Source organism: Stigmatopora nigra, chromosome 5, assembly GCF_051989575.1.
Source record: "Stigmatopora nigra isolate UIUO_SnigA chromosome 5, RoL_Snig_1.1, whole genome shotgun sequence".
NCBI classification, from domain to species: domain Eukaryota; kingdom Metazoa; phylum Chordata; class Actinopteri; order Syngnathiformes; family Syngnathidae; genus Stigmatopora; species Stigmatopora nigra.
In genome coordinates, this window is record NC_135512.1 from 11,566,569 (window position 1) to 11,578,944 (window position 12,376).

At 40.5% G+C, this 12,376-nt stretch overlaps 1 protein-coding gene across 1 annotated transcript; it reads right to left on the reverse strand.

Moving 5' to 3' along the window:
- Window positions 1-470: 470 nt before the first annotated feature.
- mknk2b (MAPK interacting serine/threonine kinase 2b) lies at window positions 471-10,737 on the reverse strand. The gene is made up of 14 exons (XM_077716684.1): window positions 10,596-10,737; window positions 9,903-10,109; window positions 9,560-9,650; window positions 9,335-9,436; window positions 9,166-9,263; window positions 7,500-7,579; window positions 7,286-7,359; window positions 7,058-7,162; window positions 6,883-6,938; window positions 6,667-6,762; window positions 3,709-3,903; window positions 3,461-3,625; window positions 3,333-3,373; window positions 471-3,244 (listed from the first exon to the last, which is right to left on the reverse strand). Exons 2-14 carry the CDS (start codon window positions 9,951-9,953, stop codon window positions 2,968-2,970), a joined length of 1,431 nt encoding a protein of 476 aa, XP_077572810.1. The 5' UTR covers window positions 9,954-10,109; window positions 10,596-10,737; the 3' UTR covers window positions 471-2,967.
- Window positions 10,738-12,376: the final 1,639 nt, after the last annotated feature.

Below are 12,376 nucleotides of genomic sequence, written 5' to 3' on the forward strand. Positions count from 1 at the left end.
TAGGGTGAAATCTTAGACAATATAGGCATTCCATTCAATTAATTTTGGAGCATTTGATTTCCTATTTGTACCTTTGTGAACTTCTATTTGTAAAACTCACAGTAGCATTCCACATTTCTAATTTTGAAAGGTGTTCAACTTCCAGATAACTCAAGATGGCATTCCAAAGTTATTTCTTCTGCCCAGGGTGAATTGACAGCTCTTGCAGGAAGTTGCATCACTTGGGGAAAAACCCTCCAGCCAAGTCAAACCACTTACATGTCACATTTCAGTGACAAGTGAGCCCATATTTATCAACACATCACACCACTCAAATATCAGGGAGTGTGACTGATACGATTTACTGCTCCCTTAAGCCGTGGTCAACAGATAATGCTAGTTAATGTGAAACTAGTGCGGGAAGTGAACTCATGCCAGTATCAGATATCCAGCAAACCCCTTTAAACTTTACAGTAATCCAAGCAGACACGTGAGTTTTTAAAAGCATTTTATTGCCTTTTTTTTTTTTTTAGAAAACAATAGAAAATTCTGGAACAACTGTTTTTTAAGTGTTGCCTTGAGTGAACTGCACTCATTCACATGGTACAGTAAAGTGCTTATCTTAAACCCAAAACTGTTTTTGTGCATTTCAGGGTGATTTGTTTTTCTGAACTTAATTACCTGAGGTTTTTAAGAGGATGCTAAAAATCAGCCTTTTGCTCTGAAATTTCAGATTAAGGATTTTCTCCACCTCAGGCATGATTGTTAAATTCAGACTGTTGGGAAGTTTTTGATCAGTGTTTATGGATTCTAAATTTGTTCAAATATGGGGTTTCCACTGTTCCACGTGAATGAATTGAACACTTTACATCAAAATGACAAAAACAAAAGTCAAAGGCTTAGAATTGAACTTTTCCCCCATAACAGTGTTGAAACTGCCATTTTACAAAATCAAAGTAGAAATGCTTCATGACACAGAACTTATTTAGACCAATAAAGATCTCTTCCTTTAGTCTCTTTGCGTGCCTGAACACAACTTTCAATCTTAAGTCTACTATAGTCGATACTTGGGGAGACAAAAAAAAAATACTGAACTGTATTAGGAGTTTTACAAGCCACCCCAATTGCCTTAATCATTAGCTTAATGCATTAAGATTTTCCAAAGTATTTCCCCAAAGAGAGAAGAAACCTGCATAATTCAAGTCTTATTATAAGACAGAAAAAATCCCATGATGTTGCATTTAAAAAGGTGGTTTTGAGAGTTAGTACAGTGTCCTATTATCAGCAGAGTGCATCTTTTAAGGTAATCATTTCCAGAGTACCATTAATGCAGGGCTGGACAGTGGTTCATCAGCACCTGCCTGCTATGTTAAGACCTGTACTTCAATGTGCCAGTCATGACTTGAACCCGATTTCTCAAAACAGGTATCATTTCATTGCCAAGACCTATGAGTCACATAATTAACTTTTAACTCAATCAGAAAGAAGTGGATTATTGCCAAATCATGACTATTAATACAACATTTCTGTCAGGACACCTACAGTCCAGTCCAACTTAAACTTTCACTGACTCTCATAAAGAACATAACTCAAGGAAACCAAATATGGCTCCACCTGAACTCAAGAGCACCTCCATGACAACCACTGAGTAGAAACTAAAGCCATACAAAAATGAAAAAGTGGCACATTCACATGGAGTTTTAAACGTGAACAAAAAAAAAAACAAGGTAAACATAATACAGCTACATGTTGGTGGAACACTTTTTTTTGTTTTATGGAATGTTTTTCCTTTTTTTTGTCTAAAGAAAAAAAAATAACCTTCATTTTAGTCATTGGCATCTCATCGAAAAGATAATGCATAACAACGCTGATGGTCTGAATAAGTGTATTCAATTAAATGACGAGGTCCCATCGTCAAAATGTGCTTTTTCAAACCCTAACAATCAAGGGATATTTAACCTTCATGGCCAAAAATGAAAGGTTAGAACTAATGCATACATCGATTTGCATATTTTATAAAAAGAAAAAATATATATACATACAAAAATGAAAAACTGTAAGCGCTTGGTGTGGCTATGGGACATCATAAATTCTTTACAAAAAAAAAAAAAAAAAGTAATTACTCTGAGCAACATACCAGACATTGTTCAAGGATGTCAAGCCATATTTTAGGGGGTAGCTTTAGAAGTGTGACACTGGACAGTATGACAAATGATCATTGTGCATAACCATATAAATCAGCCCATTAATTACATGATGGCTGGCAGTGTACAGACATTCTAAGCTCTTGGAGCTTCAACTGCATGGCCACTGAACCTAGTTGATTCCAAATTGTTAATGTAATTTAGCTAAACCCCACCCCCCAGAAAGAAAAAAATAATAATAATCAAGCCTTAACGAATCCTCAGCCACACAATAACTGCACCAGGCACAGACAGCATTGGCTTACAGCTATTCCAACCCCATATGTACACCTTCATCTTGGCATATTGCATAAGCTTGTATGTATGTGCAGATTGACTGTTCATGCAGATACATACAGGCAAAAAGAACATTCCAGACAACTTTAATTCACAGTGGATCCAGTTGTAACATGGGAGCAGCACGACAGGTTGTCCTTTGGTGTCTGAGCTAAGTTTAAAACAAATGTCGAGAAAAGGGGTGGGAGGGGGAAACATAACTTAGAAAAAAAAAAAAGAAAAAAAAACATTTCTCCTAAACCGCCTGCCCCAAAAAACCTGGACGTGCATCTGAATTGGCAGGCCCTAGGCTTATTTACTTTAGAAGTGCTGCGGAGGGTCAAAAGGCATTTAGAAAAAGAGCTGCGGTCTCCTCTTACAGCGAGGCAGAAAGAGCCTGAATGGCGAGGGACCAAGGCTAGCTAGAGTCAGACAGACAAGGAGAGGAGCAGGTCTTTGATCTTCGCAGAAGGTCTGAGGTCAACGTTGACAAAAAAACTAAAAAGAAAAAAAAAGACAATAATAATATTCAGGCACAGTCCCCTACAATCACAAGAGGGGCCAGGAGCTGACGGAGTTCAGCAGCAGAGACGGGGCCGCCTTTAAGTTGGCTGTTGCCCTGCCTTCGCCTGGCCAGCTTTGACTTGGAAGGAGGAGACAGGCGCATGGAAGTACCGGCAGCATTGACCACAAAAGGGGTCTCCAGCTGCTGCTGCTGTTCTTCCATGCCATCCTGTTCGGCCAGCTGCCGATTCACCGCCATGGCCTTGTCGGCAAAGAATGTAAGATCCCTCGCATTGCTGTTTCTGATGAGAGGAGGAGAAAAAGGGCATGAGTTTCATAGGACAGAAAAAGGTGCCGTTTATAGGAAGTAATCAATGCACATGGCCTTACCTCTGGTGAAAAACCAGTGTTTGCAAAATGTCAGATGCATCCTGAAAAAGACAATTACATTACAACATTAATCATGTAACTCATTACTAGAACATAATTGCAGAGTAGCATGCTGGTTGGGCACTCACCCCATGCACCCAAGGATGCCGTAGCACCTGGCTAGCACTAAGGCGATTTTTGGCATCCCGAACCAGTAGTCTGGATATCAGGTCTTTGGCACTTGAGGCAATATGAGCCCAATCTTTGTCAGGAAACTCATACTTTGCTTCCTGAATACTTTCAAAAAGGGTGTTCTAAGAGAGAAAGAAAATATATCTTTCAATAAATATTCAAACATTTCCCACTAAAGACCTGCATGATCATTTCTCATTCTTACCTGACATCTGTGGCAGGGTTCCCCCAACTCCCAGCCACAGTCACCCCCACAGTGGCCTACAAAAGGCGGGTAACCACTTAGCATGATGTACAAGATGACTCCCAGGCTCCAGAGGTCACATCTCTTATCATAAATGGTGGCCTCCTCGCTGAAAGCCTCCACCACTTCAGGTGCCATGTATTCTGCAGAGCCGCACTGATGGGGAAAAAAAACGTGTGGGTTAACCGCAGGCAGGCTAAAAGGCAAAGTAGGAAGAGTGGAGTGTTTTCTTTAGCTGCTGCTCCTCAAATTCCTCAGTTCAGCTGGCACCTCTGTTTCATGCTAGAGGCCTACACTGGGCAAGCTTTGAGAGTCACATGCTTATTGGGAAGGATAGGCCATATAAAAAAGACACTGTTTGGTTTTTCTCCGTGTGGCAAGTAATAACATGTTGTGCAATGCCCCTGCCCTACATCAAAATGAGGTAGGCTTGGGGGAAAATTGAGTCATAACTTGGACCGACCAGATGTACACAGTGGACCGAGGGAAAAGGGAGGTAGAGATCTAACTTGTTATGTATCCAAGACAGGAAATAGGCCAAACACTGAGCCCAGCAAAGAGGATTGGCCATCTTGCAGAACCACAGACTGGCCCGACCATAACCCGTTACATAATTTGTAAAGCAGAGAAACTCGGGTGAATTAATGGAACAAAGGGGAGCAGGTCAGTCCATTCAGAAATTCTACTGCTGTGATAGATGGTATTTCCTATATCTTATTCCATCTTTGGCCAACCTAGTCATATGTTAGCCGTTAAACTAAAAATAAGTGCAGTTTTGTTAGGTAACTGAAAACACGCCTCCCTTTTCATTTGCATGAGGCCATGTTTACATTGAGCAACACTATTACACAACATCCGGGCAGTTCCCTCCTCCATATTTATGACACGAAATGTACTGCACAGGAATCTGAGATCAGACAAAGCTGCTTCTGTCGCATTGGGAAAATCCCAACCCCCACATTTCTCCCATCAACAAGTCTGGACAGCCTGCCCCCACAGACAAAAAGCACAGAGAATGTGCCCCCCCTAAAAATGCAATGCAGGGCACTTCCATGTAAACCACTTCCAAAAGGGGGCTAACAACAAAGTTTGTTTGTGCCACATGCTTTCCGATGAATCTGCCAGAGAAATAAGAGTATCGAGGCTAGCGCTGAACCTGATCCTCCAGTTCGATCCACACGCAGTGCACATCCAACACTCACTTTAAACATCTTTGCACACTCCATGCATGAAGCATATTCAGGACTTCATGATCATGAGACTACAGAACCCATAAGGAAACCACTTAATCTGCACTCTGCTGATGTTTATTAACAAAATTATTTGGTGAGACTTTAGAAGGACTAAGTCATGGGACAGTGGTCATAAACAGCTTGAATTTTGGATGATTCAAACTGCTTCAATGTAACATCCATTTTTTTATTCTGGCCACGGCAAACACTTGCATTGTTCCTTCTTGGTATTTACTAATATCAACCCTTCACTCAGAAAGGGTCCCCCAACCCATATTGTTCATCAGTCAAAAATACAAAATGGCAGAAAGGCCTTGCAAAAAAAAAAAGGCACATAAAAAATGCAATTTATTGAGACAGTGTTGTGCAAATGCAACTGCACAATTGTAGCAAGGAGGCAGCAGAACTTCAAATCAGATAAATGCCGAGACCAAGGCAAAGAGGAAAAACACAAGCGAGCAGGCTGATGGTTTGCCCCTCCTAGTGACATCCCCTCCCAGCCTTCTCGCCAATCACATATCAGTTGCTAGGTATGGGAGGGGCAGGGTAAAATCATCTAGAATAAACCTTGTTGATCTCCTTTGTATGAAAAAGCATAACAAAAACACAGGGTTGGGGGGCCATTGAGCCTTTAAAAAAGCAGCGTTGTGTCAATGTTTCCATCATACTTCACAGGGCTTTTGTGTGTTGTTTTGTAAGGACTCTACACAACACAAATGGGCTCAAAGTTCCTCTCCCATCCTGCCTTCCAAGGGCTTTTTTATCCCAACTAAAAATCTTTAGAGTCAATCACAATTCTATGTAGTTGAAACAACATCTGATAGGCCAAAAATCAAGTAACTTGCAGTCCTGTTTGGAGCTCTCCATTCATTAGATTCTCAACGGGGTGATGAAGTTTAACAACTGTGATCACCACCCCAACACACAACATTCCTGCAATCTAAACTAACTCGCCTTTCACCTGCTCTTGTCCATTGGCCCAGCTAACTCAGACTGCAAACATTGCAACTGTGTCAACAGATGGCAAAGGCCAGAACCAATAGCTGGCAAGCATCCTACTTTTTTGGGCACATTTGCGTCGCATTGTGCCAAGTTGGACAATCATAACCTCAAAGTCAATGGTGTGATTATTTACAACTGATAAGTGGGACGTGTACCTTACACTCGGGTATATCTAGGAGGGAACTGCTGACACCGAGATGTGATAAGGTTAACCGAATAGTGCCAGGCTGGGACAATGAAATACTGATTAGTAAGCACTGCCTGACACCACCATGTGTGACCAATAGGCCCTCAGACTCTATATGATAAAGGCAGTTTACAGCTTTAAAAACAACACTTATCTGCCTGGAAAAGACAACTGCACAGAGGAAAGGTTCAAAACAACTACTGAAACCAGACTCAACACTTTATTTTCACAATACCACAAGTCAGTCAAAGTTTTGTTTTAAATCCAGAGAAAAGTAGTTTTTTTTGGGTAGTTTTAGTATTCAACTGATTTTCCTTTAATTTATAGTCCAGAATTACTATTCCTTCAAAATTCAAGAATTGTGGATGCACTTTTATTTTATTTTTTAATCTCTTACAGGTTTGGGAATTTCACTCTCTAGTATCGCTTCATGTAAGAGTTCTTCAGGCAAACAACCACAGTTTATAGAGAGTTAGAAAAATATAATCACAAACTTACAGGTGTCAGAAGCTCAGGGGTGGAGATAGGTGAACTGTCACTGTTCAGTTTGATACCACTTCCCAGGTCAAAGTCACAAATCTTCACAGGTGAAATCTAAGAGAGGGATACTTAAAATCTTAACATGATCCTGTTAAACCCCTAAGTGCCAATCTAGCTATTAATTGCAATATTAGTTTACATTAGTTGAACAAAACATTCTATATCCTGACTCACCTTGTCTGCACTTTCACAAAGGATGTTTTCAGGTTTGAGATCTCTGTGTGCCATTCCTGGAAATGAACAAGGCAGAGTTGCTGTTTTAGTTGGTATATTAGAATCAAAACGACCAGTCAAATGTAAAAATGTGGGTAATTCTGTTACTTTTAACAGTATTTGTAAACATGCTCACCTTTGTTATGCAGGAAATCCAAGGCTTTGGCAATATCCTGCACGACAACTCTAGCTTCTTGTTCACTGAAGTGCTGCCTCTTGTGAATGTGTGCCAAAATTGACCCTAAAGGGAGGGGGCGACATGAGAAAGTCAGCTATTTAAACAAAACGAATGAAAAACAAGGCGTTCCGTGTGTTTTTCATGGTAAAACAAACATTGCTGGGAAACAAGTAGCAATCCACTGACCTCCTCTAAGCTTTTCAAACACCAGGTAGAATTTGTCCTCCTCTTCAAAGAACTCCACCAATTCAAGGATGTTACTGTGAAAAGACACATATTTAGTAAGCATAGTACTTTGTGACAAGATAGTATTAAAAGTCTATATACTAGGACATTAACAAGTAAAGGGTCAAAATTGATGAAGTTGAATTTTTCCTGAATTACTGATCAAATATGCTACCTGTGGCCCTGGCATTGGTAGAGCATTTCGACCTCCCGAAACACACGGCTGCGGCTGTGGCCTGGCCTTTTCTCAATTATCTGCAGAGGAGAAAAGATCATATTTCAGTTGGTTAAGACAGAAACAAGTCATATGAAATAGTGATAAATATAGTGCCATGTTTAACTATTTCTGCACCACAAATAAGCGCACCAAGACTAGATTACATGTTCCATATGTGGTGCCAAGTTAAGCACAGTCCTCCGTCCCCCCCACCCTTCCCAAAATGCACCCCACCCTGTGACACACTTGCAAAGCTACTTTAACCTACTTTCAGTGCATCCATCCAACCCATGATAATAAGTCACACAGCATCTCTATTTTTAGTGTCACATGTCCGTTATATTTAAATCCCAACTGCTCTTAAGGATTCTTTCAAGCATTCCATGATATAATCACAAACTGTTTAGGGCAAAAACAAAACATGTTCTGTAAATAGAACCGTGTTCTGCCCCTGGGGGAGCTTAACTGCTGAGGGGCCATCAGTTAAGGGTTATGCCAAGAGAACGATAGACTGCTGACACCAATGCAAAAGTCCTGAATGTTCCAGTCCTGAACTGTTATTGTTTGCTTGGATGTTATGCATGTTTCTCTTCCTGGTAGCTGGATTACAGTGGGCTATTGAGGCCCAGTATTGCCATGCCTCTGGGATTAATGCACAGACAAGAGCACTGTGAGCACTCCAAAGCCCCTTGCGTTCACCCAGTCTGAGTCAGCAGCGCAAACGAGCACAAGAGTTCAGACAACAGGGTCACCCATATGTCTAAATGATATACAGAATAAAAACCCCAGCCAGGTCACCATTATACAACCACAGGCTGCTGCTTGCATTTTGGTGGCTAGGCTTTGTTACAACTGCAACACAAGGAACTCACACACGGACCGCGTCCGTCGGGGGGGATGGTAGACGGGACATCTGGCAGGAGGAGTCTGAGCCCCCTCCGAAAAGCAAATGACCCGTTCCACACGCTTTCTACACTCGACTGGCAAACTCCCGTGGGGGATCTTCCATCCCGTGTCATGGTAAACGGCAACAGATCGTTGTCATACAACCAAATGCCCTTTTGTCTTTAATCATTTGGGTCATATGGATGTGGTATATAAAGTCCAACTGTGAGACTTTGCTTTGATAAACATACAAAGGCTGCTAGTGCAATAATAACTAAAATTTTGCATCCATATGAAAGTATCTACAGTTTTAAGAGAAGGAAGACTTCCTAACAAGGCGTGTCTTCCCAAGTGAAGAAATGTAAAATGCAGAATAAAAGTGTGTAAACAACCTGGGTCACAATGTTCAACTTGCGCCGCCCACACCCCTCCTCTATTTGTGGGTTTTGTTTTGGCAGCACACAATGTTCTCTCTCTCTCTCTCAGAGCATCAACTGTGCATGCAATAGGAATCAAGCAAATGGGTGGGTATAGACATCCTTCTTCTCTGATAGGCTGCATGTAAAAACAGCGAGAGGCGTGTCTGCTGACTGCAGCTAATTCCAGAGCAGCAATAGCACACAAAGAGTCATGCGCTTGCCAATGTAAAGCGTTAAATATCCGCCTTTTGAACCAAAACATCCTTCAATGGAACACTTGAATAAACATGGTACAAACAACGGAGCAAATAATGGCTTACCTTGACCGCGTATTCTTTGTTGGTAATAAGGTTTATGCAAGTCTGCACCCTGGCATAGGCACCCTCTCCCAGCACTTCATCCTGTAATCTGTAGACATCTGAAAGAGGTTGAAAAAGTTCAATTGTGAACATTTTGATGCACGAAGCAAATCTTTGACAATTATGTTACCTTCAAAACGTCCTGAGAAACTATCTGTTGCCCTGCAACGCTTCTTCTTCTTGTTTCTCTTCTTGGCATCAGGGATGTCAATTGGCTGGCTGGAAGGTAAATCTGTCAAAAGACAACAACCAAATTATTATAAAGTGAAATATTTAGATGTAAACACTGGAAATCAGCCATTTTGCATGGCCCAATCTAGCACTAAAGCATTATCAATCAAATACTATTACCCACCATGCCTTGGGGAAGACTCAAAATCAAATGTTGAATCAATAAGATGAGATCCATTTTTGGTGAAGTCATCTGCTTCAAAAGGATTTTGGCCCTAGTAAGTGAAGATATTGTAATAAGTAAACCATGAATAGATTAAAAAAAAATTCAATGCTGGCCATTATACTATTTTTCCCCCAAAGAAAACAAAAACTACAATACAGATGTTTAAGACTCATGCTCAACTTCATATACAGTATAGATTGGCACCCACCCACCCACTCACAACAAATGTGTTGAAGAATGTTAGCAGTTCTCTGACACCAGAGTGCCAAAAAAAGCCCCTAAAAACATACAGAACACAAACCTTAAAAGAGCGATGGAATCCAGTGACTTCGCTGATCTTGTTTTGCACCATTTTGCTTCGGTTTGGGCGATTTGTTTTGGGAGATCGCGATTGTTTGTGTGGTCTATCCGACTGCACTTTCTCCGAAACGAGATGTTTCAGAGATAGTTTCGAGAGATCACAATGGTGCAGGATGGTAAGCTTTCTGCGGCGCTTTAAACCGGAGCCCTGAAGACAAAGCAATGATGCAATGCTTTTTACTTCAAAAATACGCTGCAAAATGTCACCACTAGATTAAAATAAATAAATAAAACCAAATTACCCCTTATGCGCAACAATAACGATGTAGTAAAGTATTACAAATACCTATGCATGACACATACTTGGCACAAGAAGCGCATATTTTCAACTATTTAAAACTACTGAATTTAAAAATACGCCTGAACACTAAGCAAACGCGTGCCTACTAATAAGCTAGCCGTGTAGCAGCTGCCATAAAGTTGTTTTTAAGTAATCATCACAAAACAACAACAAAATCTGCTTGCTTATATTTCAACATTGCCAGGACTCGCATTCAAAGACATAAATCACATACATGTAGTTTCTACCATTTGTAGCGCACGATGGAATGAACCATTCGATGACGAAATAACATCCAAGGTTCTGCTTAAAGACTCCTAAAAAGCACAAATATAAAGGAAAAATGTAACTTACCGGGGTGATAATTTACAGCTCCAGTGTTAGCTTCGTGATGGGAGCCGCGGAGGACAGTGGAAGGGGGAGAAAGCCGATTGAAAGGACGTGGAAGGTGCCCGAATGACGCCTGCTGCAGCGTTTTTATAACCTCATGGCTGATAGGCTCCTCCCTTTCCACGCCCCTTACTTCTTCAGGTTGCGTCAGCATGCTAGAAGCATCACGTGTTCTCTAGAAACGGGCCTTGTTATCTGCGCCTCATTTTGCCCAGAATTAACAATTTTAATGGGAAAAAAAGGGTCAACACAAAGTGATCATTTGAAATAATATCAACATATATAGTTTTTTCCCAGCCTGGACGTCTAAAACAGGATATTTGAAGCACAAACTGGCACGTGATGTCGGCGTTGTGATTTTGTTTTTATTATTGGGCGGAGCATGAGCAGGCTGGTGCAACATGTCGACAGACATGATCCACCAGTTTTGACAATGCAGTCACTAATCTCACTGGACTTTTTTTTGTCAGATGACGCAAGGGTGACAGAGCAACACAGGAATATGCTTGTAATTCTGCTGTTTTGGCTATAAATTGCTTTTAGAATAGTCAGCCCATGCATTGAATGGCCTTGGCCATGTGGACATTGAACCACCCTGCCTTGACTTTTCACCTTACCATATTACACATGTGCATAAACTCCCATGAAATCATCACACAGCCAGTCAACATGAGGCCCTTTGGCCTATTTTAGTAATATTAGAAGCAATGCAACATTAACAGACAAACCCCACTGTCAATTGCCAAAGACAAGTGGCATTTTTGGTAAATTGGGCGTTAATCATTCAATTCGTAAACTATTTAATAACAAGTTGAGAGAAAATAAGGAGTATTAGTGTGATGATTATTATTTAATTAATGGCCAAAATAGATATTTGGAACAAAAAGGAGCAAGTAGAAAAGGCACAGCGAGTGGGCATTGTGTCCCATTGGGCCTTAATATCTTATCAACTTTAAACCTATTAATAACAAGTCAAAGGGAATAAGGAATCAAATAGAATAGCCCTTTATTTTATTATACATCTATATTATGTATTTATTAGGGCATCAAATACATTTTCCTTTGAAGAAACTCTATGACTTTTGGGGTTAGAGAAAAGTCAGACGATGTATTTGATTTTTTTATATATAATTTTATAATTGTTCATGCTAGTTAAAACTGGATGAGGAAAGTATTTGCCAGCCTCTTCTATCTTAACCAACCAATTTATACACAAGATAAAGAGGACTCCAAGATAAATAATTGTCTTGTAATTTTGCCCAAATGGAGTCGATGGTGCAATACAACCAATACGATGGTGCAACTACCCCCCCCCCCCCCCGCACACATCTACAATACATATCACATTAAAAAATGTATTTTTTTCTAATTGTTACATTATCCCATAAACATATATAGATGCATTTGGTACATACATATATACATACATTCTTCACATAGATACACACCTACATGTACTTGTGCTTTATTTAATTTCCTGCTATTCATATAACGTGTGCTAAGGTAGGGAGTTTTCCACAGATACTGCACGTGCAACGAGCGTTGGGTGAATTCCATTTTTTTGTCCTTATTTATTATATATATGTATTTCCGCCTTAGTTTTTATCCTTCCTAAATATTTTTTCACATTGTCACTTGAGGGTTTGCTCACACAGTATGTCTCCCGCTTGTATGTTGTGTGAGCATGTATGATGCACGGAAAGCCAGTTAATACTACCTGTAAAGATTGACAATAAGAGGGTCAC

What these genes read in the sequence shown, in the direction of transcription:
- mknk2b (XM_077716684.1), bottom strand. Translation starts at nt 9,953, where the DNA reads ATGGTGCAAAACAAGATCAGCGAAGTCACTGGATTCCATCGCTCTTTT. An exon ending in TTTCTCAGGACGTTTTGAAG is followed by an intron (nt 9,264 to 9,334) that starts GTAACATAATTG and finishes AACCTCTTTCAG; the next exon opens with ATGTCTACAGATTACAGGAT. An exon ending in TTTGTGAAAGTGCAGACAAG is followed by an intron (nt 6,763 to 6,882) that starts GTGAGTCAGGAT and finishes TCCCTCTCTTAG; the next exon opens with ATTTCACCTGTGAAGATTTG.